Raw genomic sequence first — 27461 nt, forward strand, 5'->3', positions numbered from 1 at the left:
GACGGAGTTTCCAGCCTGCTGGATGTACTCTGTATGCAAATATTTCTTTCATCTCTGAGAGTAAAGGATGGTGGTATCCCTGCATGTAGATTTTCCTGAGTCAAGAGGAGTCCTGGCATTGCTGGAGAGCACTGAACCAAGAAGTCACAACCGCCTGCAAAATCCAAGTCTTACGGTCCTACTAAAAAACATTCAAATAACTGCTATTGATAAAAGTTTGGAGCAGCAAGATACAAAACGGAGATGCTCATCTCTACTAAAAATGCCAGGTTTTGTCTACTTTAGCGCAGAGCAAATCATCAGCGACATCCTCACCCTACCAACAGAAAGTCTCTAAAAACAATAAATATTATCCCAGAGTGGCTTTGTAACAGTCAGGGGTGGGTTTTCCAATAACCACGGTGCTCAAAAACCTTCCATCTTAGTAGCAATGGTTCTCAGAAAAATCTTCCCAAATGACTTGTGTTAAAGGTTTTTCTGGTTCCAGGAACATCGAAACAATCCAAGCACATCGGATGAGCTTTCATACTCTTGTCCTTCACTGCACTCAAAACAGTTTCCAAACAACATCATGCATGAACCTTTAGATGATCACTAAATAGATTATTACTAATAGCAAAGCCAACCCGAGGACGATGATGCGCAGATTCACAAAACTCCCAGACTCCGATATCACCTGCTAAAAGTTTTCAGATGGTCAATGGAGTGACGATAGTGAAACTAAATTCAGATCACCCTATTGGAATTACTCTAAACGCTAAATCCAAAACGAGAAATTCAGCTCAGTTATCAAGTTAGACAAAAAATGTTGGGTCTGCAACCACTGGAACATCCGATTCCTTGTTGGACATTGCAGATTCTGAAGAGGACACAAGATTTCCCTTTTTGTGTGTTTGACAAAACTTGTAAGGTTTGCCAGAAAGAGTTCCAATATCTGAAGCTTATTATAAAATTAGATCGTCAGTTATAAAAAAAAAAAAAAGGGGGGGGGGGGAGAAGAATTCTCATTTAGATGCAAAACGGTCCAAAAGTCTTTTTAAGATCACATCAGGAATAAAATAAAATACAAAAATGGAACTGGTTAAAAGCTAGAATGCTAGGTGTGAGACTCTAAATTATTTATGTCCCGGCCTGTTTCTCTTCATCTGTCTGCTTCTTCTGTTGTTGAAGCTGGGCGTAAGCAATAGCATCACCCCTGTAAAGAAGAAAGACAATTAGTCACAGTGTTGTGCCACCTTATCACCACACCAATGTGATTGACAGCACAAATAATGCAGGAGAAGAGCTGGGAAAGATGGGGGCAAGAGTTTCTGGTTCGATCCTTCCGCATGGGAAGAGTTGGCCTTCAACACAAAGGATCCCACCAACAATATAGTGGGGAAAATTATTATTTGATCTCCTGCAGATTTGCCCACTTATAATTAAACAAAAAGGGTCTTTAATTTTTTTTTTTATATATTTTAAATGACAGACAGAATATCAACCAAAAATCCAGGAAAAAAAAAAATACAAATGTCATAAATGAGTTGCAGTTCGGTGAGTAAAATAAGTATTTGATCCCCCAAGCAAAACATGACTTAGTACTTGGTGGAGAAACCCTTGTGACAAGCACAGAGGTAAGATGTTTCTTGTAGTTGGTGACCAGGTTTGCACACATCTCAGGAAGGATTTTGGTCCACTCTTCTTTACAGATCTTCTCTAAATCCTTAGTGCCGGTTCACACTACAGCGACTTGGGATCCGACTTGTCAGACCTCAATTTGCCCCAAGTCGCTTGACATAAGAAATTTCATTGAAGTGAATAAGAGCAGTCTTAGACCCCTTTTACACTGAAGCATTTTAGCGTTAAAAATAGCGCTTTTAAAACGCTCATAAACCACTCTCCATGCATATCAATGGACCCTTTCACACTGAGTCCTGCAAGCAGCATCTTTGGAGCAGCTTTTGGGCGATGAAAAAAACGCTCCAAAAAGGCCCCTTTCCACTGAAATGAATTGAAAGCGCTGTAAAAACGCCTTGCAATTTCGCACTGAGGCACTGCAAAAATGCACTAAAACGTTAGGGTCTTAGCGGTGCTTTACTAGCACATTGGGATTGCAGATGAGGCTTCGCTCGAAAAACGCCCCAGTGTGAAAGGGGCCTTAATGTACACTACTGAAGTCGCTCCGACTTCAGAAAAGGTTCCTGTACTACTTCAAGGCGACTTCTAGGCAACTTGTACCCATAGATTTCAATGGAAGTTGCCTCCAAAGTCGGATCTCCATCTTAACTGAAGTAACTTTACAGGAAAAGAAAATAGTTTACCCAGGCAAACCCCTCCCTCCCACAGAGCTGATTATTCTGTTATTGGCCAAAGTCGCCTGTCCTGGAGGCAACTTCAAGTTGCGTTGTAAGTTGCTCAAAGTCACGCTGAAGTCGCCTCCAAATCGCCCTGCAAAGTCGCTCTGTAAGTTGGGTCGCCCCTGTGTGAACCGGCACTTAAGGTTTCTTGGTGTTTCACTTGGCAACTCAAAGTTTCAACTCCCTCCATACATTTTCTACAGTGCATCTGGAAAGTATTCCCAGCGCTTCAAAAATGGATAAAATTCATAAATTTTTCTAAAAATTCTTCAAATAAGACATAATGACAATGTGAAAAACAGATTTTTTAAAAACTTAGCAAATTTAATTTGAAAAAAAAAGAAAAGATTAAAAGTATTCACTGCTTTGCTCAATATTTTGGCACCAATTACAGCCTCAAGTCTTTTTGAGTATGATGCACATACCTATTTTTGGGCAGTTTCTCCTATTTTTTTTTCAGGACTTCTCAAGCTCCATCAGGTTGGATGGGGAGCATCGGTGCACAGCCATTTTCAAATCTCTCCAGAGATGTTTAAATTGGGTTCAAGTCTGGGCTCTGGCTGAGTCACTTAGACATTCACAGAGTTGTCCCGTAGCCACTCTATTATGTTGGCGGTGTGCTTGGGGTCTTTGTCCGGTTGGAAGTTGAACCTTCACCCCAGTCTGAGGTCCAGAGTGCTCTGGAGCAGGTTTTCATCAAGGATGTCTCTGTACATTGCTGCATTCATCTTTCCCTCAATCCTGACTAGTCTCCCAGTTCCTGCTGCTGAAAAACATTTCCACAGCATGATGCTGCCACCACCATGCTTCACTGTAGGGATGGTATTGGCCAGGTGATGAGCGGTGCCCGGTTTCCCTTCAGACATGACACTTGCCATTCAGGACAAAGAGTTCAATCTTTGTTTCATTAGACCAGAGAATTTTGTTTCTCATGGTCTAAGAGTCCTTCAGGTGCCCTTTGGCAAACTCCAGGCGGGCTGTCACGTGCCTTTTACTGAGGAGTGGCTTCCATCTGGCCACTCTACCATGCAGGCCTGACTGGTGGAGTACTTCAGAGATAGTTGTTCTTCTGGAAGGTTCTCCTCTCTCCACAGAGATAAACTGTAGTTCTGTCAGAGTGACCATCAGGTTCTTGGTCACCTCCCTGACTAACGCCTTTCTCCCCTGATCACTCAGTTTGGCTGGGTGCCCCACTCTAGGAAGAGTCCTGGTGGTTCCAAATTGTATCCATTTATGGATGATAGGATCATTGGGACCTACAATGCTGTAGAATTTTTCTGTACCCTTGCCTAGATCTGTGCCTCAATACAATCCTTTCTCGGAGGTCTACAGACAATTCCTTGGACTTCATGGCTTGGTTTGTGCTCTGACATGCACTGTTAACCGTGGGCCCCTGTATAGACAAGTGTGCCTTTCCAAATGATGTCTAATGAACTGAATTTACCAGAGGTGGACTCCAATCAAGTTGTAGAAACATCTCAAGGATGATCAGTGAAAACAGGATGCACCTGAGCTCAATTTTGAGTGTCCTCGCAAAGACTGTAAATACTTATGTATATGTGATATTTTTCTTTGTTTTTCATTATGGGGCATTTTCATTTTTTTTATTTTGAGGAAAATAATGAATTTAATCTATGATGAAATAAGGCTGTAACATAACAAAATGTGGAAAAAGTGAAGTGCTGTGAATACTTTCCAGATACAGTCTATAGGATTAGGGTCTGGACACTGACTAGGCCACTTCATGGCCCTAATGTGCTTCTTTTTGAGCCACTCCTTTTTTGCCTTGGCGGTGTGTTTTGGGTCATTGTCATGCTGGAAGACCCATTTACGATCCATCTTCAGTCTTCTGGCTGAGGGAAGAAGGTTCTCATCCAAGATTTTACAATATATGGCCCTGTCCATTGGGCCCTCAATGCAGCAAAGTCGGCCTGTACCTTTAGTAGAGAAACGGCCCCAAAGAATAAGGTTTCCACCTCCGGGGGTTGATTGTAGGGACGGTGGGCCAGATCCTCAGCCAGCGGTGCAAATTTAGTTTGTCCTAACTTATGTGATTTAAGTTACGTTGCCCTAAGTTGGTGTCGTAAGTGCCGTATCCACAGCGCATTTGCGTCTAAATGTGCACCAGCGTAACTTAAATTCAGAGGCGTAAGGCGGGGTTTTTGCAAGTGGGAAGGAAGTGGGCGTGCTTCATTGTAATGAGCCGTGACCCCATGCAAATGAGGCGCCGGCCCTACTGCGCATGCGCGCACGAATCGGGACCTCACTGGGCATGTGCAGAACTTATCTCGGCGCAATCAGTGAGATAGGTAAAAGGCCAAGTGTACTTAGTTTGAGGATCGCCCTGTGTCTAAAAAGCACCACACACACACACTTCCCTTGCTAAAGTATATCCCATTGTTCCCCTTCCATGAGCAATTTGCTTCTGCTCTGTTTGTTTGTGTGTTGGTAAGTTGTGTTTGTGAGAAAAGTGTTTGAGGAGTTGGAGAGTCTAGTTGTTGTTTGTGTTTGAGAAGTGTATTTATTTAATTTGTTTGTTATTGTTTTTGCTGATTGTTTTTTGGTGTTTGTTTTTTGGTGTTTGTTTTTTGTTTGTTTGTTGGTGCGTGTTTCTTTTTGAATTACTATTAGCTGTGTCCTTGTGTGTTTAGATTTTCTTGATTTTTTTGTGGTATAGATTTTTGTCAGGTTTTTGGGTGTGTATTGTCGATTGTTTGTCGGGTGTGTTTGTTGTTGCTGGGTGGTGTATGAGATGCCCCCTAAACGCAGGAAGCTTAATTTCACCCTGGGAGAGAAGCAAATTCTTGCTCGGGGCATTGTGAAATATGGGCGATTTCTGCATGGCCCTGAGAGCCAGAACACCACCCCGGCCAGGAGGAGGCAGCTTCTTAAAAAGATAACGGACCAGATCAATGCGGCGGGGGGGGGGGGGGGGGGGGAGACTAGGACCCCCGCTGGCATACAGAAAAAAATAAACGATCTGAGAAGCGTCGTCCGGACTAAGATGGCAAGGATCGACGCCCATACCAGGGGCACTGGAGGAGGGGGACCCTGCCCAGTCAGACTGACGGAGGAGGAATGGGCAGTGGCCCAGTGTTTCCACCCACAGCAGGTGGTGGGCCTGCCTGGCTATACGTCAGATGTTCCTAGGAGGACAGGTATGTTTTTTGGTTTATTCTCTGTTGATTAGCATGTGTGGGTGGGGGAAGGGAAGATGTGCCAAGTGTGTGGTTCCACAAACATGTGATTGTTTTGTGTCCTCCACAGATGGCCAGGAGGTTACACGCCAGGAGGTTCCACGCCAGGAGGTTGGAGGCCAGGAGGTTCCACGCCAGGAGGTTGGAGGCCAGGAGGTTGCAGGCCCATCGGGCCAGGCTGCAGCACCACCCCCAAGACAGGCAGATGATGAGTCCCAAGAAGGGCAGGATTCCCCAGGGGAGGGGATTGGCCAAACCTACACTCATGAGGAGGTTGAGGGGGAGGAGGTTGAGGTTGAGTGGGAGGAGGATGATGAGGGGGAGGAGGAGGAAAATATGCAGATTGGCCGGGAAGTCCTCCTGGCCACTGATATGATGACCTTTGAGTCTTCCCCTGAGACTACCCCTGAGGCTGGCACCAGTCAGGCCACCATCAGGGGTAGCCCCTCCCACTTCTCCCCCAACAGGCCTCCAGTCACCAGGGTCACTCTCTCCCCTCCTCCAGGCCCGCAAGACTCAGCGGCAGCCAGGGGGACAACCCAGGAGACCGTGGCTGTGGGCGAGCGTCTGTCGGCCAGTGTGGTGAAGGACAATGCCCGGCAGACCCGCATTCTTGGAAAAATTCTGGAAAAACTGACGCAGATGGAGCACAGCCATGGTGAAATGATGGAGGCACTCGGTGATGTGGCCACCAACTCAACGGCGGTCATAACATGTTTGAATGACATACAGACCGCCACAACGCGCGTGGCCCATGAGCTGAGTGCCCTGACCCAGGCTGTGCAGGACAATACAAGGTCTGGCCAGGCCAATGCGGCTGCCCTCACTGCCTGTCTCACTCGCATTGCAGGGGCCATGGAGGGCAGGCCAGCAGGGGCGGCTCCTCCTTCCCCAGCTCAACCCCCCCAGGAGGCTCCTCCTTCCCCAGCTCAACCCCCCCAGGAGGCTCCTCCTTCCCCAGCTCAACCCCCCCAGGAGGCTCCTCCTTCCCCAGCTCAACCCCCCCAGGAGGCTCCTCCTTCCCCAGCTCAACACCCCCCCAATGGACATCCTCCGCGACGGCGTGGCCGTGGCCGTGCCCCTGCTCGTGCCCGTGCCCCTGCCCAGCCAAGGCGTAGCAATCGCCGCCGCTAAAAAATTTGCTGGGATACTTGTTTTTTTTTGTTTATGCATTTTTTTTTTTTTTTATTTTGTCTTCTGTACTTATGATTTGGTTTATGTGTGTGAATGATGTGTGAATGTGGGGGGGTGGCATTCCTAAGAAATTAAGGTTGTCACCCTCAGTTTTGGTGGAGAAGGGATCCCCAGGACCAGGGAGAAGGGCAATCCCAGGTTCCTGAATGGTGTATGAATGCACAGTGACATAATTGGAGCCGTGGCGTGGCGTTACTGCTCCCAAGTCCCAAGGGGGGGGGGGGGGGGACTTGGATCTAATCCAATTCGATGTGCATGTGATGTGTCTGTGCAAGGAACCACAGTGGTGTGCATTCATGCATTATCATTGTGACTTTATTGATGTGCATTTACAGTGAAAAAATACATACTTATTGTGACATTAATCATGTGCATTTACAGTGAAAAAAAACATACTTATTGTGACATTAATCATGTACATTTACTGGGAAAAAATGCCTTCTGCAAGGCGTCTCCTAGCTGTTGTGCCCTCAGCAGACCGGGTAGAGTTGGTTGGGATAGTATTGCCTGGGTCAGGGGTCAGGTCATTACATAAGTCAATATGCAGTCCCCTTCTGAGGGCAAAGTTATGGAGTATGCAACATGCCCCAATTATTTGACACACAAAGTCAGGGGAATACAGCAGGGTACCCCCAGACTTATCCAGGCATCTGAAGCGGGACTTCAGAAGCCCAAAGGTCCGTTCAACCACTCCCCGGGTTCGTATGTGCGCCTGGTTGTAGCGTTGCTCTCCTGGGGTTTGGGGGTTCCTGAATGGGGTCATTAGATGAGGTCCCAAGGCATATCCAGAGTCACCTGTAAGGGAAAAGACAGGAGGATATTAGTCATGCATGTGCCCCTTGTGATGTCAGCATCATGGGGGGGACATACCTGACACACATGTCACTCACCAATCAGCCAGCTGTCTCCATACATGTTCTGGTCAAAATCTCTTGAGATCTGTGTCTGCCGGTAAATGTAACTATCATGGCAGGATCCAGGAAATTTAGCACAGACATGCCAGATGAGGCCATGGGCATCAACGATGACTTGCACATTAATGGAATGCCAGCCTTTACGATTCCGGAACATGTGCTCAGTATCATGGGGTGGTTGTAGTGCCACATGGGTACAATCAATGGCCCCGATGGTGCGTGGAAATCTGGCAAGGTTGTAAAAGTCGGTCATTGACTTTAAACGCTGATCCTCCTGGGTGGGTTTCTGAAACTGATTTCCCATGCGCAGCAGGATTGCAGGGACCACTTGGTGCACACACCTGCTGATGGAGGATTGTGCCATCCCAGCCACGCCTCCACTTGTGCGTTGGAATGAGCCAGTGGCCAGAAAATGCAAAGTGGCCAGTACTTTGGTGAGTGGCTGCAGGGCATGGGAGCGTTGGGTTGGGCTGGTAATATCATCCTGAAGTATTGATGTTAATTCCAGGATGGCCTCACGGGTAAATCTGTAGGTGCGGTAAACTTCACAAGCAGGCATGCCAAACAAATCTTGCCGTGGGCGGTAGACCCTCTCCTGTGCCCTCATCCTCCTCCTCTGTGCCCTCCTCCTTCTTTGTGTCTCTATATCAACTAATGCAGCTAGTATCATTGCTGGTCCTGGCATTTTGGCAGAGAGATTTCAGTCCTGAACGTTTGTGTGCTGAGCTCTTCCTGAATGGTGTTGCTTCAGCAGACATTCAGACGGCATGTGTAAAATTAGGGCTGCTTTTATAATGTGTAAAATCCCACCAAAAAACTAACAGGTGCGCACAGGGCGTAATCTACGGCGCACACACTTAATTCTGTGGATCGCCCTATCTCCCTCATTTGCATCTTTGCCTATCAAATAAAGCGGCGTGCCTAGCGTAATTTGCGCACGAGAATGCGCCGGCGTAATATTTTTAGGTAGGACGGAAAAGCCCGAATTTCAGGCGCTTCTCGTTTTGAGGATCGGGCGCAAAGATACACGCCGTGTAAATTTAGAAAAATCGAGTTAAGTCGGCGTATCTCTTTTGTGGATCTGGCCCGGTGTTCTTAAGCCGCGTACACACAACCGTTTTTCATGATGAGAAAAATTTCATTTTTTAAATTGGTCATTATAAACGATTGTGTGTGGGCTCCAGAGCATTTTTCTCTACGTGAAAAATGGGCATTAAAAATTTAGAACATGCTTTATTTTTTCTCTTCGTTTTTCACGTCGTGAAAAGCGGTCGTGTGTAGGCTTTAACGACGGGGGAAAAAAATGCACATGCTCAAAAGCAAGTTATGAGAAGGGAAATTTGCATAATCAGCCCAAAGGGTGGCGCCAATGGAATGGAACTTTATAGTGCCGTAGTACGTCACCGCGCTTTGCTCAAGCATTTTTTTTCACGATCATGTGTATGCAAGGCAGGCTTGACAAGAATCACATTGAGAAAAAACTTTGTTTTTTTTCCCCATGACATGAAAAATGGTCGTGTGTACGCGGCTTTAGGGTCAGTCGGCATTTTTCTCTTTCTCCAAACACAGCGAGTTGAATTAATGCCAAAGAGCTAAATTTTGGTCTCATCTGACCACAGCACTTTCTCTCAATCCTTCTCTGAATCATTTAGCTGTTCATTGGAAAACTTCAGATGGGCCTGTAAATGTGCTTTCTTGAGAAGGGGGATCTTGCAGGCGCTGTAGGATTTCAATCCATGACGGCATATTGTGTTACCAATTGTTTATTTGGTGACTGTGGTCCCAACTGCCTTGAAATCATTCACAAGCTCCTCCCATGTATGTCTGAGCCGATCCCTCACTTTACTCATGATCATCCTTATCCCATGAGGCAAAATCTTGTATGGAGCTCCAGATAGAGGGTGATTGATGGCCATTTTGTATTTTTTCCCATTTGCGAATAATCACTCCAACAGTTGTCTCCTCACCAAGCTTCTTGCTGATGGTCTTGTAGCCCATTCCAGCCTTGTGCAGGTCTACAATCGTGTCCCTGATATCCTCTGATAGCTCTTTGGTCTAGCGGCCCATGATGGGGAGTATGAAATAGAAGAAAGATTCCGTGGAGAGGTTTCTTTTATACACATAACAAGTTGCCGTTAGGAGCACCGTCTTAAAATCGACAGGACTAACCTGTGTATCACATGAGCACATACTGGGAGCCAGAATTCTTGTTGGTTGGTAGGTGATCAAATACTTATTTTACTCAATTTATAACATTTGTATCATGTTATTTTGGCTGATATTCTTTCTCTATCATTGAAAATGCCCCTATGATAACTATAGACCCTTTATTTCTTTGTAAGTGGGCAAACTTACAAAATCTGCAGGTGATCAAATAATTATTTTCCACACTATGGGCCAGATTCAGGTAGGAGATACGACGGCGTATCTCCGAGTGTGTGGCGTCGTATCTATGCGCCTGATTCTTAGAATCAGTTACGCATAGATTTGACTAAGATCCGACCGGCGTAGGTCTCTTACGCCGTCGTATCTTAGTTGCAATTTTACGCTGGCCGCTAGGTGGCGCTTCCGTATATATATGCGTTGAATATGCAAATTAGGTAGATACGCCGATTCAGAAACGTACGTTTGCCTGACGCATTTTTTTTTACGTTGTTTACGTTAGGCTTTTTCCGGCCTATAGTTAACCCTGCTATAGGAGGCGCAGCCAATGTTAAGTATGGACGTCGGGAACGCGTCAAATTTTTCACGTTTTACGTCGTTTCCGTAAGTCCTCCGTGAATGGGGCTGGGCGTAAGTTACGTTCACGTCGAAACCAATGAGTCTTTGCGGCGTCATTTGGAGCATGCGCATTGGGATACTTTCACGGACGGCGCATGCGCCGTTCGGAAAAAGCGTCATTTACGTGGGGTCACAATAAATTTGCATAAAACACGCCCACATCTTCCACATTTGAATTAGGCGGGCTTATGCCAGCCTATTTACGCTACGCCGCCGCAACTTACGGAGCAAGTGCTTTGTGAATACTGCACTTCAGCTTGCATCTGTCAAAGTTGCGGAGGCGTAGCGTAAATAGGATACGCTACGCCCGCACACAAATACGTGCTCCCTACCTGAATCTGGCCCTATATATACAGTGGATGGGTGATGGGGCAGGTTTGTATCAGAGTTGGGGGGGGGGGGTGTTGGTGAGAGGGTTACAGGGAGGGTTAGTGTTATGGGGTTCATAGGGTTGACCTCTGTGCCAATAACTACCAGCATTGATCTTCCAGTAGTGAAAGCTAACATACCAGGGAAAAGAGATCATTACATCAAGAGAGCGAAGTTCAATCCATTTGGATAGATAGACAATACAATAACAGTAGTATAAGGTTAACTAAATTGTGTTATTTTATGTTTACAAAAAGGTATTATGTGGCTGGTGGGCATAAATATACCACTTACGTAGGCAGTACCCATTGGGGAAGTGTGCAATCATTATTTGGATTTGTAACAGCTGTGACAGTTGGAAAAATGAGGCATTCTGTTAGAGATCTCTCATCATTGGAGCCTCCAGAGATACAAGAAGCTGGCAAGTGACTGAACTTAAAAGCAGCCACATAAAGCTGAGCTAAAGAAAATATATATGACTTTTATCCATAACAACTTACTTCTTCCCCAGAGCAGACAGCCCATATAAGACTCCAGTTGCAAAGGCGATAGCGTTACCAAAGAGGGTAGTAATTGTGAAGCTGAGGAAGATTGGAAACAGCGCCATCCTGTGGTAAACAAGGACAAAGGTGAATAAGTGTATATGTATGGCTGTACAGTGATGACATAAGCAGAAGCCTTTACTACCGATTGCTAGTAGTTGACGGTAAGCTGTTGATGACCGATCTGGAGCCTTTTAGAAGCGACCAGTTATCCACTACTTCCCTACTGGGCCAAAACTACTTAGAGCCCCAAAACATTATATATATTCTTAAAGCAGAGAACCTGAATAAAATGGTGACTGTTACTTATTTTCACAGCAGTTTTTCAAACGTAAATAAATTTTTTATATATATATATATATATATATATATATATATATATATATATATATATATATATAATTTTTGAATTTCTTTTTAAGCAAAAGACTCTAGGGAACAAAATGGTGGTCGTTGCAATTTTTTGTCACACAGTATTTGCGCAGCAATTTTTTTGCCAAAAAAAAAATACATTCATGAAATAAATGAACAAAACCACAATATTTACCCAAATGTTTTTTTATATAATTTGAAAGATGAAGTTACGCAAAGTAAATAGATACCGAACATGTTACACTTTAAAAGTGCACGCACTCATGGAATGATGCCAAACTTCAGTACTTTAAAGCGTCGCCTATGGAGATTTTTACAGGTTACCAGTTTACAGTTACAGGAGGAGGACTTGTGCTAGAATTATTGCTCTTGCTCTGTTTACAGCAATACCTCACATGTGGTTTGGACGCCATCTACGTATGCGGCCGCGAGAGGATGGGGGCACTTTAAAAAAAAAAAATTACACTTTCCTCTTTAATTTTTTGATCACGTTTATTATTGTTACAAGGAATGTAAACATCCCTTGTAATAGGAATAGGGCATGACAGGTCCTATTTATGAAGAGATCTGGGGTATACGAATCTCCACATCAATCCTCTATGCTAGAAGGCCTGAGAAAAAAAAAAAGGGGCAAGGAAGGAAGGTTCTGGTCCATGGCCAGCTCTATAGTAAACCGAGTCATTCTCCAGCTCCCTGATCGCACGGGAGAGACTGGAGAAGCACATCTCCCTACCCCCTCCAGACCTCATAACTAGAATAGGAAAATGTTGTTTGTTTGAAAAAAAGGTTAAATACCTTTTTTTGTGAAAATGGAAATTTTGTCGTATCAATCAAATGTACCATATTTAAATCGGCGTATAACATGCACCTTAATTTTAGGGGGGAGTTTCAGGAAAAAAAAAAAAATTTGAAATAAAAGAACTTTGAAGCAAAATAAGAGCCCATTCAGACAGTGGCGACTCATCAGGGGCGACAGCCGCCTGACAAGTCGCGTTCCACTCTGTTCAATAGAACCGTTCTAATAGGAGCGACGCAAGTCGCTCCGACTTAGAAAAAGGTTTTTGTATGACTTTGGGGGCGACTCGACTCGGGGCGACTTGCATTGACTTCTATACAGAAGTCATTTTGCAAGTCGCCTCTGAAGTCATTTTCAGGTCGCCTTACCGAGTCGCCCCCAAAGTTGTGCCGCCCCTGTGTGAATGGGCTCTAAGGGTCAGTGCCCATCAATGCAGCCTTTTCAGTGCCCAGCTGTAGCCTCACCATTGCAGCCTGATCAGTACACATCTGCAGCCTCATCTTTGCCCATCAATGCAGCCTCACCAGTACCGGATGACACATAGCCGAGATCTCCAGTGTACTCGACGCTCGCAGTCACACACAGTCCCACCTCCTGGCACGGCTCCTATGATAGACAGAACACTGGTCCAATGTCAGGACATGTGATGTCTATGCCAGTAGGCGGGACTGTGTGTCACTGCCAGTGCAGAGAACACAGGAGATCCCTACTCTGTAATCCGGTGGTGCTCCCCCCCTCCTGCCCCTCCGAAGGCAGACAGGTATTGGTGTATAACACACATGATTTGCCCCCTATTTTCAGGGGGGGAAAGTGATTATTTTATGCCGATAAATACGGTACTTATGTTATCCTTCTAGTGGCAGAACAGTTTGTTTCTACCTATTTGTAATGTACATAAAAAAAAAATAAAAAAAAAAACACACACCACATTTAAAAATGATCACTGGTCAAACTGGTAACAAATGTGCATTATTTCGATTTTTTCCCCTTAAAGTTTCTGGAAAATGTTTGATCAGGCTCTGGAATTACACAGTTTTTAGTAAACAATTTAATGTTGTATGCGTAACACATTTCCTTATCTCTGGTTTCATACCCGCAGTAAAACAGGGCCTTCTGCCAAGGCCGCATTCGGTCGGCTTTGCTGGAGACAGTATTTGCAAATTCAATGAACTGGCAGCAAAATGGAGCCTCGCAGAGAAAAAGAACAAGTGCATTCACCCTGCAGGGGTCAATAAAACAAATGACAGTCAGATGAATATAAAATTGTGATTATAGTACAGATTTAAAAATTCACAAGAATGTACAAATTTCACAAACGTATGTATTGGTGTATATTTGGGGAAGATATTCTCCACACACAGCCCACTTCCTGTCCAGTATTCTCACTTCCTGTCCAGTATTCTCACTTCCTGTCCAGTATTCTGCAAACTTCTACCAGGTAAAAAAAAATGTTTTGCCTATAGTACTACTTTAAAGGGTCACTAAAGGAAAAAATGTTTTTGCTGAAATGACTGTTTATTGGGTATAGAGACATAAAAGTTAACTGATTGCTTTTAAAAATGATTAATTTAATTTAATCTATCATATAATGTGCATCTAGTTTCACTTTCGGTTTTAAAGGACATACATGAAGTTCCGGGTGAGAGGTGAGTCGGGAAGACTCACAGAACAAAAACAAACGAATCCAGGGCAGTGTTTTGTTTTTAAAATGAATCTGATTGGTTCTGAGGAGTTTTAGACACACAGTAATGACAGCTTAGACCACTGTGAAAATCTCCCAGTACAATGGTTATAAGGAAACAGGCAACCAGGAAGTGTGGAGATCACAGCAGAATTACAGCTACTTCAAAGCAAAAACGAACAGTGAGGACATGAAACCAGTACTGCAGTAAGGTAAAGGAAGTTATTTAGCTAAAAAAAAAAAAATCCTTTAGTGACCCTTTAAGCCTGGGTTCACACTGATGCAAATTTACAGTGGGTTTGATGCATTTAGGAACACACAGATTTGCAGGTCATGTAAAAAGCATAGTATTCCATAGCTTTGGTTCACATCTATACGTTGCAAATTTGGTGCAAGAAAAAAAAAAAGGGTCCTGTGCGTGTTCCTATCGTGCAGTGCAAATTTTATCTTCATAGGAGTCAATTGAACTTGCAGTAAACTCGCAGCACACAGTTCACATCTCTGCAAATTGTTCACTGTCTGCCTCCTGAAATTCGCACCTGTCCACCTCAAATTGCAAGGCAAATTCGCACCTCTCACAGAACCAAAAAAATGGATCAAATTCGCAACGCAGTAGTGTGAACCTAGGCTAAATGTGAAATCTCAGGAGGTGAGGGTTTCTAAGTGCGTGTAAATTTTTATCAGGAATTCTCTTAAAAGATTTGTAAGTTGGAAGATTTTTATCTTAACGCATCCTATTCATTAAAGGGGTGTTCCAGCCTTTTGGTGTTTATTAAAAGTCAGCAGCTACAAAAAGCATAGCTGCTGACTTTTAATAAAGACACTTACCTGCTCCACGGTCCAGCGACGTGGCCGCCCGGCGCCTCCATTCATAGTGTGGGCACCTGGGCCGGGCACTCACTGCGCATGTGCGAGTCGCGCTGCGCTCTATAAATGGACAGGCGATCTCCTGGGACCTGTCACGTGTCCCTGGAGATCGCCTAAAGGGAGGTGCCACCTAAGGCGAGAAGAAAAGTCGCCAAGGCGGTCCCTGGGCGGAAAGAGGAAGTGGGACATGAAGTCCCACTCTTACCGAAGCCCCCACCCCCCCCCCCTCAAAAATTACATGTCATATATGGCACGTAAGGGGGTGAGGAGTGCTTAAAGCGGAAGTTCCACTTTTGGGTGGAACTCCGCTTTAAGATAAAAAGCCTTCTGTGTGTAGCAGTCGCCCTCAGCCCCCCTAATACTTAACTGAGCCCCATCTGTCCAGCCATATCCAAGAGTGTCTTGGCCGCTTCAGACTTTCCCTCCTGATTGGCAGCACCATTGGCGCCCGCTGCTGTCAAAGTCAGTTAGCCAATCAGAAGAGATCAGAAGAGATAGGGGGCGCAGCCGGGTCACGGCTCTGTGCCTGAATAGACACACGGAGCTGTGACTCGCCTTGGGTGCCCCCATAGCAAGCTCCTTGGTGTGGGGGGCACTCCGCAGGAGAGAGGGGCCAGGAGCAGAGAAGAGGGACCCGAGGAGGATCAGGGCTGCTCTGTGCAAACCCAGTACACAGAGCAGGCAAGTATAACATGTTTGTTATTTTTAACGAAAAAATAAATCAAGACTTTTCAATCACTTTAAGCCTGATACACACTATTCAACCCAACCAGGCTGAATGAAAAAAAAAAAACAGCCAAGGGGGACCTGCTGTACTAACTATCCGATGTTAGTGCAGCAATCTCCCTTGCTGTGATATTGTGTTCTGACAGAGGATACTGCCCCCGCCAGAACACTCTGGTCAGCGCTGATCCAACAGACCATTTTCGTTCATACCCCTTCATTCATGCCCCTTCGACAGAAGCCGGGTCCAGTGCTCCAGCCTCCTGCTTCCTACACCCCCCCCCCCCCCCCCTGATGGTTGCCTCTCTTATCTCTGTGCAAATTCAGGACTCCATTGTGTAAAATGCATTTCGGGATGCCTATCCCCTTCATCAGCCCAATCTCAATGGGTGCTAAAAGTTTTTCAACTCTGAATGGCAAGATGTCTGCAGAACTTCATATTTTGGATAGTGCTATACCCGCTCTTATGCTATACACCCATACAACATACGTAGGGGGTGCAGATACCAAAGCATGAGACCTATAGGTCAGTTCCCACACATACTCACATCATAAAGACGCCAGCTGCAATATTCAATGGACTGACGGTGATGCAGTTCCATAGGCCCGCCACAGCACAGGCTGCAAAAGAAGAAGACAGACAAAACACAGTTATTACCCAAACTGCCAGTCACAAATCCTAATTGTCATTCTAAGCAGCATGTCAACTTTTGGTTATGTTCAGAACACCCCTATAGACACAACATCCTTTGTGTCCATACCTACCCAACACAACAAGCAGAATTTCATTACTACCCCGGGACTTATGGATACTTCAGAAGCCTGAACAACAAGCCATCAAAACTTTTTTCAGGCTGATCATTCCACTGCCATATCTTACCATATCACATGGACTACCTCTTCAACAGAAAGCTGAAACACCTCAATTTTCTCTGCACAAGACTGCCTTGATTAACCCTTTCCTGATGGGTGTATGTATACATGTGACAGCACGGCAGTGGGCTTTAACACCAGGGTTCCACATATACGAGTTTAGATGGTGCCACTGCCTTGTGCTGCGAGCGCACTCACTCAGTGCCCCCCCGACTCAGGCAGCATTGTGCCCAAGCTGGTCAATGCTTTGAATCTTTACTTTCACTGTATGACATCACCAAACAGTTATCAGCCCTGTCCAGGTTCTTACCTGCTGGACTACAGAACATGTCACTGTAATGTTCTAGAGATAAGGAGAGGGGGCAGTGTTCTGTAGTCCAAATCTGTGCGTGGGCAGGCTAGGGTGACATGCTCCTCTATAGTCCTGTTACTCTTGAGAAGGAAGTGTGTTACTGGCAGGATCACCAAGTGAAAAGAAATAAGAATCTGGAAAGCTGAAATACATTACATATTTGCGCTAGCGTTTAAAGCGGGAGTTCACCCGAAAAAAAAGTTTTAACATTAGATTGAGGCTCATTTTGTCAAGGGGAATCGGATGTTTTTTTTAAAATCAAAGCAGTACTTACCGTTTTAGAGATAGATCTTCTCCGCCACTTCCGGGTATGGTCTTCGGGACTGGGCGTTCCTATTTGATTGACAGGCTTCCGACGGTCGCATACATCGCGTCACGAGTAGGCGAAAGAAGCCAAACGTCGGTGCGGCTCTATACGGTGCCTGCGCACCGACGTTCGGCTACTTTCGGGAAATCGTGACACGATGTATGAGACCATCGGAAGTCTGTCGGAAGCCTGTCAATCAAATAGGAACGCCCAGTCCCGCAGCCCATACCCGAAAGCGGCGGAGAAGATCTCTCTTTAAAATGGTAAGTACTGCTTCGATTTTAAAAAAAAACACCCGATTCCCCTTGACAAAATGAGCATCAATCTAATGTTAAAAATTTACTTTTTGGGTGAACCTCCACTTTAAATACACTTCAACTATTTATTTACTTAACATCTGCACAATAAAGCAACGGTTCCCACACTTGGCCTATAGCTATACGTAGGGTTGCACCGATACCACTGATAGGTGGCACTGATGAGCACCGATGAGGCGTGGACTGCGTCAGTAGTTTATTTTAACTTTACAATTTTATTGTTTACATTTTTTACAATTTATATATTTTTCTGTTTGGGGGGGTGGGGTGGTAGGTAGTGAATGTTTTTTTTTTTTTTTTTTAAATCAACCCTGTTGGAGGAGTGGGCGGGCTTTGGTGAGATATCAGGGGTCTAAACAGATCACTGACATCTCCCCTTTGAGACAGAGAAAGGGACTGAGGACACAGATTCCCCAGTCCCTTCCTCTCCAATCATAAACATGGGCATCGTAAAAACAGTTTACTATGCTCAGTTATGAAAGGACAGAGTCCATATAGAAAAGGGAGAAGCCGGTAAATGACATATTTACCGACTCCTTCCTCCGATCTCCATCCTGAAAGATCTGGGATGGGGAGGGGGGTGGAGGAGCACAGAGGAGGGTACAGGGGGGAAATCAGAGGGGGTGATCAGTGTGGCAGTGAGGGAATTTACAATCTCCCTGTGTGGCTTTCAATAAAAGTAGCTGAAAACCACAGGGGGAGGAAGAGGACAATAAGCGATCTGATGCTTTATTGAAAGCCGCACAGGGAGATCAGTGATTGTAACTCCCAACACCGCACCGATCATCCCTGACTGTCCAGGTATCGGTGCAACCCTAGCTATAAGGAACAGGCAGATATAACATAGCACATACCGGCCCTATAGTTGTTATAACGGTTGTGTCGCCATGATGTAACTGATATAACCGGCCTATCCTGAGTGTATTGTCCTATGGCAGCAGATTGGCCTCCTCAAAAGCTTTCATTTTTGTTTTAGGTGCACATTCCTTCACGTTTACCAGTCTCTAACTACAGAATGGAACAATTTCGCAGCTTTTGATTGCTTGGTATGCGTGTCCCTTTAATCGAAGAGTGCAGCAGAAAACAAAGGCTTGAGCAGGGAGGGGAAGAGTCTTTCGGAACTGAAAACCAGCATTGTGTGATGGCGGGTGCTCATTAATTGTGCATGGCACATACGATACACCCACTCTTCTCAGCTGACAGGGCACAGCAGGGGGAACACAGCTCCAAGTCCTCTCTGCTGGTGGAACATCAGCCGCACATGGGTGACAAACGGGGACACAGCACGGCATGGGAACAGAGAGGCTCAGGAGCGTATAATTATTGCAGGGCGTCAGCTGAGAGCACGCAAACATGTATGTCTTATGCAACCAGGTTAGGTTAAATAAAGAAAAAGAACTTCCATCTACGGTAACTGTGATGCGGGCAGCAAAAAAAAAAAAAAAAAACAATAGTAGGAACAACCCAATTATAAATCAGCACATTACTTTACAGCTGATCTCTGGGAAACATAAACATAAATAAATAATACATACAATTAAAAAACAAAAAAAACAAACACTCTACCCTTGCAGTTGGGCTTCCCCCATGCTTGTTTCTGTCTAAGGTACCATTAAAAAGCATAAAACTTTTACTTACCTAATTTCTTGCTCCCCCAGCAGCTAGCTATCTCCTTCTCGCTCTAATGCTTTAGGATGTGGGGTCAAGCTCTTGACTTCCTTACTTACAACGTAGGACTGCTGCTCCTGCATTGTACGTGATGATGTCAGAGCGCTACTGATGTCCCGTTTCAGACTTGCAGTGCAGGGACGAGACCCACCGCAAAAGGTATTTTTTTTTGTTCCCTAAAAGTCAGTTCAAAGGGGTAAAAAAAAAAAAGTAATATTTTAATATAAATATAAAGGCCCAGATTCTAAAAGGGCTTACGACGGCGCAACACAATGTACGCCGTCGTAAGTCCTAATCTGGGTCATCGTATCTATGCGACTGATTCTTAGAATCAGTTACACATAGATATCCATTAGATATGCAATTTTTTTTTTTGCCGCTAGGTGTCGCCTCCATCGTTTTCCCCGTCGAGTATGCAAATTAGCAAAATACGCGAATTCCCAAACGTACGCGCAGTCGACACAGTGAAGTTACGACGTTTACGTTAGATTTGCGACGTGTAAAGTTGCCGCTGCTATATGAGGGGCAACCAATGTTAAGTATGGCCGTCGTTCCCGCGTCGAAATTTAAAAATTTACGTCATTTGCGTAAGTCGTCCGTGAATGGGGCTGGACGCCATTTATGTTCACGTCGAAACCAATGACGTCATTTAGCGCAACGCACATCGGGAAATTTTAGGGACGGCGCATGCGCATTACGTTCAGCGCGGGAACGCGCTTAATTTAAATGCTATACGCCCCCTACCCGTCCAATTTGAATTAGGCGGGCTTGCGCCGGGTGATTTACTCTACGCCGCCGCAACTTTACAGGCAAGTGCTTTGTGAATAAAGCACTTGCCTGTAAAACTTGCGGAGGTGTAACGTAAATGACATACGTTACGCCGCCGCAGTTTTACGTCCATCTACGATAATCTGAGCCAAAATGTAAATTGCCAAGCTGGTGACAACTTTTTATTGTCGCCTCCAGCTCAGGTGGTGGGAGTGGATCCTTTCCAGAATTCTCATTGCAAATGGCTGTTGACTATGCCTGAGCTTTCCGAAGAGGACTGGAAAGAAGCAACCGAGATGTTTTCAAGATATTTAATTAGCACTGCTGACCAGTTTAAGTTTATACACCACCTGCATTATACGCCAGCTAGGCTGGTTTGGATGGGCCTGGGCCAGGATATTGCATGTGCTAGATGGGATATGATTGCTGCTGAATTTTTTTCACATATTCTGGACATGCTTTGGACTTTCAACCTTCTGGAAGGATTTATTTGCTTTTTTTTTTTTTTTTACCACAAACTGCCCCTACTGATACCTCACACTCCGGAAGTTGGACTTTTAGGAATTCTTAATGACCATGTTCCTCGTACACACGCCAGGACTTTGTTACATATACTGTTATTTTATGCACGTAAAACCATCTTACTACTTTGGAAGGATGTGGGCCCCCTTTCAGCCCACGCTTTCTTTCACACTGTTCATGGGGTCCTCCCCAAATTCATGCCCTAAGAAAGTCACCAAAATATGGCAACCATGGCTAGGGGGGGGGGGGGGGGGGGGTGTCCTCACTTCACAGCTTTCCCAGCGAGTCTTCCACCAATGTAATCCAGTAACACTGTTCGGCAAGACACCAAATAAATAACCAGAGATTGTCTTGTATGAAACATCCAACGCCTGGGGGGATCCTGGATTTCTATTGTTGCTGTGAGGTCATATGTGCTGTGGGCTTGAGTGAGTGCAAGTATGAATGCGTGAATGTATGTTGTTGGGGTACTTCTGATACTTAGGCTCCATTCACACCTAGGCGTATTTACGCCCAACGCTCGATACGCTGGAGGGGAGAAATACCATTGCCCTCTATGGAGATGGTTCACATCTCCACGCCAAATGCCGAAACGCCGAACGCCTGAAGCTCAAAACAAGTCCCGGACCCTTTTTTTCAGGCGGCTTCGGCGTTCAACATAGGAGATGTGGACCTGGGGGTTAATGGGGGTTAAAATTGCGGCGTTTTGTCGCCGCAAATCGTGATACAAAACGCTGCAATTTGTCGCCGCAATTCGCGGGACAAAACGCAGTGATTAGGTGTGAATGCAGCCTTACGGACTGTTAAACGTATCTATTTTATATACCATGTGATTGGTACTGCTATGTGCACCTTACACACATGTAATAGCAGTCCGTCCATGTTGTTTTTTCTGTTGCAAAACCAAAATAAACACCTTTAAAAAAAAAAAAAAATTATATAAAATGCTAATTTATTCTAAATATATTGATATTTATAAAAATGTTATATTTTTTCCCCCAAAATACTGTTTTTGGGGTTATTTATTTTATTTAAATGCTATATCTTTAAGCTATATTAATTAAAATTGATCCATGGCCAAAAATACCATGACATTTATGCTGGAGTTTGACAATAGCATTGACACTGTGGTATTGTTTTTTCTAATTTCTTGCCGTAATAAAGTTTCTTTACCTCGTGATTCCGTCAATAACTCCATTATTCTTTGATTTTGGCCATAGTTCCACTTTAAGCTGCAGCCACATGGAGAGACGGGAGAGATCAGGTGTGCTTACATTGCGCAATAAATGTCACCCAAATGACTTGACTAAACTATTTTTGGATGGATACGGGTCTAGATGAGGGGGTGGGGAGAGGGCTGAAGGATCATTACTGGAAACCAAAAGACATATCCTGGCTATTGCTACCGAGCAGCTGAGGAACTACAGGTTCCAGCACATCCCGCAAGAGTCAGTGTCCAGCAGTGCTTGCTGAAAATTCTGCTTCCCGTGGTTGCATAACCCCTTTAAAAACGATTTTTTTTGAAGCGAACTTGTGACCTTGCCCATTCCACTTTTTTTTTTTTTAATACTGACCCTATGAATTCCTGCACACCACATGTGAACACTTTAAAGTCCAGCTCTATAAACATCATGAAAACCCACATTGCAATGTGCCTCCCCCACCCCACACTGTAAGGGTTGAATGCTAGTTATGGCTAGGGGGTAAAGCAATAAGAAGAAATACTTACCTTATCCCTTCAGCAGGGCCCTCCAGTGCTGCGACTGTTCCCATGTAGCGGATTCTGTAAGCTGAGGCCAGCCACCGTCGCACTCCATTCTCCACAATGTACAATACACACATACAAATTGTATTTTTATTTTTTGTAAAAAGAAATTACAAAAAAACGGGGGTTGCCATCCGGAACCTCTGGGCCCTTTAATAAAAACATTTTTTTTTTTTAAAAAGGGGGGGTTGCCACCCTGGGCACCTCCGGACCTCTAAAAATAAATAAAAATTGGGCCTTTAATAAAAAATAAAATAAAAATATATAAAAATTTGTATTTTTTTTCTAAAAAAATAAATAAAAAAAAAGGGGGGTTTCCATCTGAGGCCCTGGGGACCTCCAGACCCCTTACAGGTGTACTGCCTGTACCCCCCTGATGGCGGCCCTGGACAAGAGTATTGTATTTGGCTGGAGTGGGAAACAGGCAAGTAATACAGCCAGTACTGCAACCCAGGAGGATCACAGTGACTTTGTGACGGCACCTTATATAGACACTTGTAAAGCATTTGAGTTGATTGTATACTTACATATACCACCCAGGACACCAGCGAGCCGGCATAGCAAACGGTACCACCAAGTCATGCCATCATCTTGAGTGGTTGTTGTGTTCTGTGCTGCAGCGTCTGGTTCCACCGCACTCATATTGGCGTCTTTAAGTCCAAGAGTGGATTCACAGGAAACCTTGGTGCTCAGTGCCCCACAGCTTCACTCTTCCTTGTGTGCGAGACGCTTATTCTTCTTTTATGGGAATGTCCACATACTGTCTGTGTATACAAAGAATTGTTCTGTTATTAAAGGGGACCTAACTGAAGGTAAAAAAATTTACGTCTAGAAATATTTGGAAAAAGAATACTATAGTGACATGTGACCTGGAATTTATTCATGCAGACTTGTTAAAGCCTTCACTTTAGACCCCTTTCACACTGGGGCGGTGCCGTCCTTAGCGGTAAAGCACTGTTAGTTTTAGCGGTGCTTTTCGGCCACTAGCGGGGCACTTTTAAACCTCAGTAGTGGCAGGGGAAAGGGTTAATAGTGCCCGTGTTGTGACGCTGCAGCTTCACTTTAACGGGCAGAGGGGGTGGAAGAGCGGTGTATACACCACTACCGCACCGTCCCAAAGATGCTGCTTGCAGGACTTTTTTTCCCCCGTTCTGCAACCGCACCGCTGCCGTGTGAAAGCACTCTGGGAGCGGGGGTAACCGCCCAGAGGGGGTTATCAGAAGCGGGAAGGAGCCGAGCCAGCCGCCGAGGGATCCCAGAAGAGAATGATCGGTGGAGGCAAGTATGACATGTTTATTATTTAATTTTTTTAAATATTCAAAGCTTTAGTATCACTTGAAGTGCAATCATGGCCAACCGCATCAGCTGAAGCTTGTTGCATGAAAAAAGTTCAGGAGTTTCTTTTGGGCAACATGCGTGATTCAGTTTGCCATGATTGCAGCACGATTTATCATGTGGCAAAAACGCACAGCGTTTTTAGGTGCTATTCAAATGAATGGCATCTAAAATGTGAGTTGTGCGATTTGTCATGCACATTTTTGAAATCGTGGGCAGAATGGTGGCAAATCTGCCCACAATTCAAAACCCCCATGTGTGAGTGCAGCCTGCTTGTGCTTTTTTTTTAATGCAAAAATCACTTCAAAAACTCATATTCATTTAAATTTATGAAGTTAATTAAAAAGTTGAATACAATATCATTTTTGTCTTTAAAAACATCCATTTCGGTTTCGGCCAAGAACATCCTGAATTTTCGGCTTCAGCACCTGAATTTTCATTTCGGTGCACCTATATCCAGACAGCCCTTCTAGCCGAGTTGATTAATGCGGCCGTCTTAGCCAAGGCTCCTGCAGACTCAAGTGCGGCATCTGCAAGGTATGCAATGGCTTTTCCTATCACTGATAGGGAGTCAAGGATGTCATCAGATTCCTGTGACAGGTGTTTGGTCAGCTTCTCCACCCAGAAGTCTGCATTCCTGGGCACACAGGCTGCCGCCAAGGCTGATGTATTTGCATCCCAAGTCCTTCTAAGGAGGGATTCTGATGTACGGTCCATCAGACCCTTATCACTGCCTGCATCCTCAAAGGAGAGGTCAGACTGCTTGGTGACTTGAGACAGAGCGGCGTCCAGTTTTGGGAGCTTAAAAAAGGGTCTCCTCATCAACCTCTTTAAGGGGAAACCTCCTTTTCCAGACTTTTTGTCTCACAATTCTCCTTTCAGGTTCCCTCCATTCCCGTAGGATCAGATGAGATGAACATGGACATACGGTCCGTGTTCATCCGACCCCCCCATAGGGGAGAGCGGAGAAAAGACAGGGCGGTCCCTGCACAGTGTGCGGAGACCACCCTGTCAGCCGACGGCTCAGCGGGGATTTTATGGAGGATCCCCGCTGAGCTGACGGTCACACAGAGGCGGATCATCACTGATCCACCCCGTGTGAAAGGGCCCTTAAGAAAGAAATCCGGGCAGTCTGCCAAGTTTGTAATAACATGAAACATTGTAACTAACTTCCTTTTAAGGGTCCTTTCACACGGAGCGGATCCGTATTGATCCGCCCCGTGTGTGTCCCTCGGCTCAGCGGGGATCATCCGTAAATCCCTGCTGAGCCGTCGGCGGACAGGGCGGTCCCCGCACACTGTGCAGAGACCGCCCTGTCTCTCCAACGCTCTCCCCTATGGGGAATCGTGTGTCCGTATTCATCCGTTCCGTTCGACGGAAGAAAAATAGGGTTTTCTTCCGTCCGAAAAAGCGGATCTTTGCGGACGCGGATGTTTGCGGACGTTAGCGGATGCATCATCCGCTAACGTCTGCAATCCCATAGGGAAGCATTACAAGTCCCTTTACGGACCGTTTGTCCGCCCATGTGAAAGGGCCCTTAGAGCACATGTCTGTGTGTAAATGCAGGAAGTTTAACCAATTAAAGTCCAAATCTTTTTCTGACACTTGTTTCTTAAGTTAAAAAAAAAAAAATCTATATTTTTTGATGGAAAATTACTTGGACCCCCAAACATTAATATATATATATATTTAGCAGAGACCCTAGGGAATAAAATGGCAATTGCTGCAATATTTTGTCACTGTATTTGCCCAGCAGTCTTTCAAACGCAATTTTTTTGGGAAAAAGACACACTTCAATGAAAAAAAACAAGAGAGAATCGTGATCTATCTTCTAAGCAAAAATAAAATAAAAATCATGATTCTCATTTTGGCCAGAATCGTGCAGCTCTAATAATATATATATATATATATATATATATATATATATATATATATATATATATATATATATATATATATATATATATATATATATATATATATATATATATATATATATATATATATTAGTGCTGTCAGTTAAAAGCGTTATTAACGGCGTTAACACAAACCCATTTTAACGCCGTCAATTTTTTTATCGCGCGATTAAGGAGGTTCACCCTTTAAAACATTTTTTTTTTTTTTGTCAGCACGTACATGCGTCCTCGGCGTTCAGGGGTTATACCGGGATGATGCCTGCAGCCACAGGCATCATCCCGGTACCGTTGTTTAGAGCGGGCGATCGGCTATCCAAACATAACAACCGATGCGGCTAAAAGCGTGTTATGCCGGAGGAGCGGGAGGGGACATCCCCCCCTCCCGCCGCCTTTCGCCGCTCTGACCGGGCCTCCCGTCCCACCGGGAGACCCGATCCTCCATCCGCCGTGTTCTGTGTTCAGGCGGAGACTGACACTAAGCCGTAAACGGCTTTGATTCAGTCTCCGCATTGAAACCACGGAAGCGGCGTCATGACGTCACTTCCGGGTTTCTCGGCTGCCAATGGCGCCGGATTTAAAAAAGTACACAGTATTCAGAATCGCAGTTTTCAGCGATCTGAATACTTTGAAGTGCAAAGGAGGGCTCGGAGGTCTTTTAGACCCCCGATCCCTCCATAAAGGAGTACCTGTCACCACCTATTGCTGTCACAAGGGATGTTTACATTCCTTGTGACAGCAATAACAGTGATCAAAATGTAAAAAAATAAAAAAAACACAATTTAATATTATAAAAAATAAATAAATAAATAAGAAAACAAAAAAAAAAAAAAATGTTTTAAAGGGTGAACCTCCTTAATCGCGCGATTAATCGTGAGTTAACTATGACATTAATGCGATTAGAAATTTTAATCGCTTGACAGCACTTATATATATATATATATATATATATATATATATATTAGTGCATGCTATAAGTGTGTGTGTGTACATATTTTACACACACATACTGTGTAGAGACTTATAGCAAATGTAATATATATATATATATATATATATATATATATATATATATATATATATATATATATATATATATATATATATATATATATATATATATATATATATAAAAACACACATATAAATAAATCAGATTGGAACATATAGAAGAGTTGTACATGCAATCCACATGACGCCATAATATAGATATGCACTGACAGTGTAGAAGGGATATAACGTTGAAGTATATAGAATAAGTACTACTCTCTAGCTGCAGTAGCCGGGTGTCCTCCATGCACTGTGATGTGTACACGGAGAATATAACAGAGGAGGTCCCTCAGGACAGTACGATAGAGAAGGATATAGAGGGAGAGGATGGGGATGACACAGGAGGACACATACCGCTCCTTTCTTCTCTCTCCTCCTCGGATCAGGATGACAATAGTTTCCTCAGAACACGTCACTGTCCGCCGCACTGCATGCTGGAAGGGATCCCTCTGTCTGGGGGCGGGGACACCGGGTGACGTCAGGCCAGACACGGCTGATACTATGCAACCGGCTCATTTCCGCCCACACATTAACCCCTTCACACCCCATGTTACTATCCAGAAAATATTTTTCCAGCTCCTCGAATGTTCAGATCTTGTTGGCTGAACTAAAAATAATTGTAATTTCTGTATGAAAGTAAGGATCTTTATCCCAGGATTGTAAGTGTGTGAATTCACTGCAATGTGTTGTTATAGGGCATGACAACTCTCCAAATATATTGTACAGCAGTGTCCTTTTATATATACAATCTATAAAATGATGGTATATTATAATGGAGTGTTATCATTTTTTATAAGTACAGAAACACCTTCCACC

General features: G+C 44.5%; 1 protein-coding gene across 1 annotated transcript; it reads right to left on the reverse strand.

Moving 5' to 3' along the window:
- Nucleotides 1–1018: 1018 nt before the first annotated feature.
- On the reverse strand, nt 1019–27103 carry CACFD1 (calcium channel flower domain containing 1). The gene is made up of 6 exons (XM_040324174.1): nt 27000–27103; nt 22875–23111; nt 16324–16396; nt 13598–13723; nt 11295–11402; nt 1019–1195 (listed from the first exon to the last, which is right to left on the reverse strand). Exons 2-6 carry the CDS (start codon nt 22987–22989, stop codon nt 1120–1122), a joined length of 498 nt encoding a protein of 165 aa, XP_040180108.1. The 5' UTR covers nt 22990–23111; nt 27000–27103; the 3' UTR covers nt 1019–1119.
- Between the last annotated feature and the right edge of the window lie 358 nt (nt 27104–27461).

Source organism: Rana temporaria, chromosome 9 (assembly GCF_905171775.1).
Source record: "Rana temporaria chromosome 9, aRanTem1.1, whole genome shotgun sequence".
Taxonomy (NCBI): Eukaryota; Metazoa; Chordata; class Amphibia; order Anura; family Ranidae; genus Rana; species Rana temporaria.

Bases quoted from the DNA above. Each gene is read 5' to 3' on its own strand.
- CACFD1 (XM_040324174.1), bottom strand. From the start codon at position 22,989: ATGAGTGCGGTGGAACCAGACGCTGCAGCACAGAACACAACAACCACT. The intron at 16,397-22,874 runs GTAAGTATACAA...CTTCTTTTGCAG, and splicing joins TGGTGTCCTGGGTGGTATAT to CCTGTGCTGTGGCGGGCCTA. The intron at 11,403-13,597 runs GTATGAAACCAG...TGTTTACCACAG, and splicing joins AAGGCCCTGTTTTACTGCGG to GATGGCGCTGTTTCCAATCT.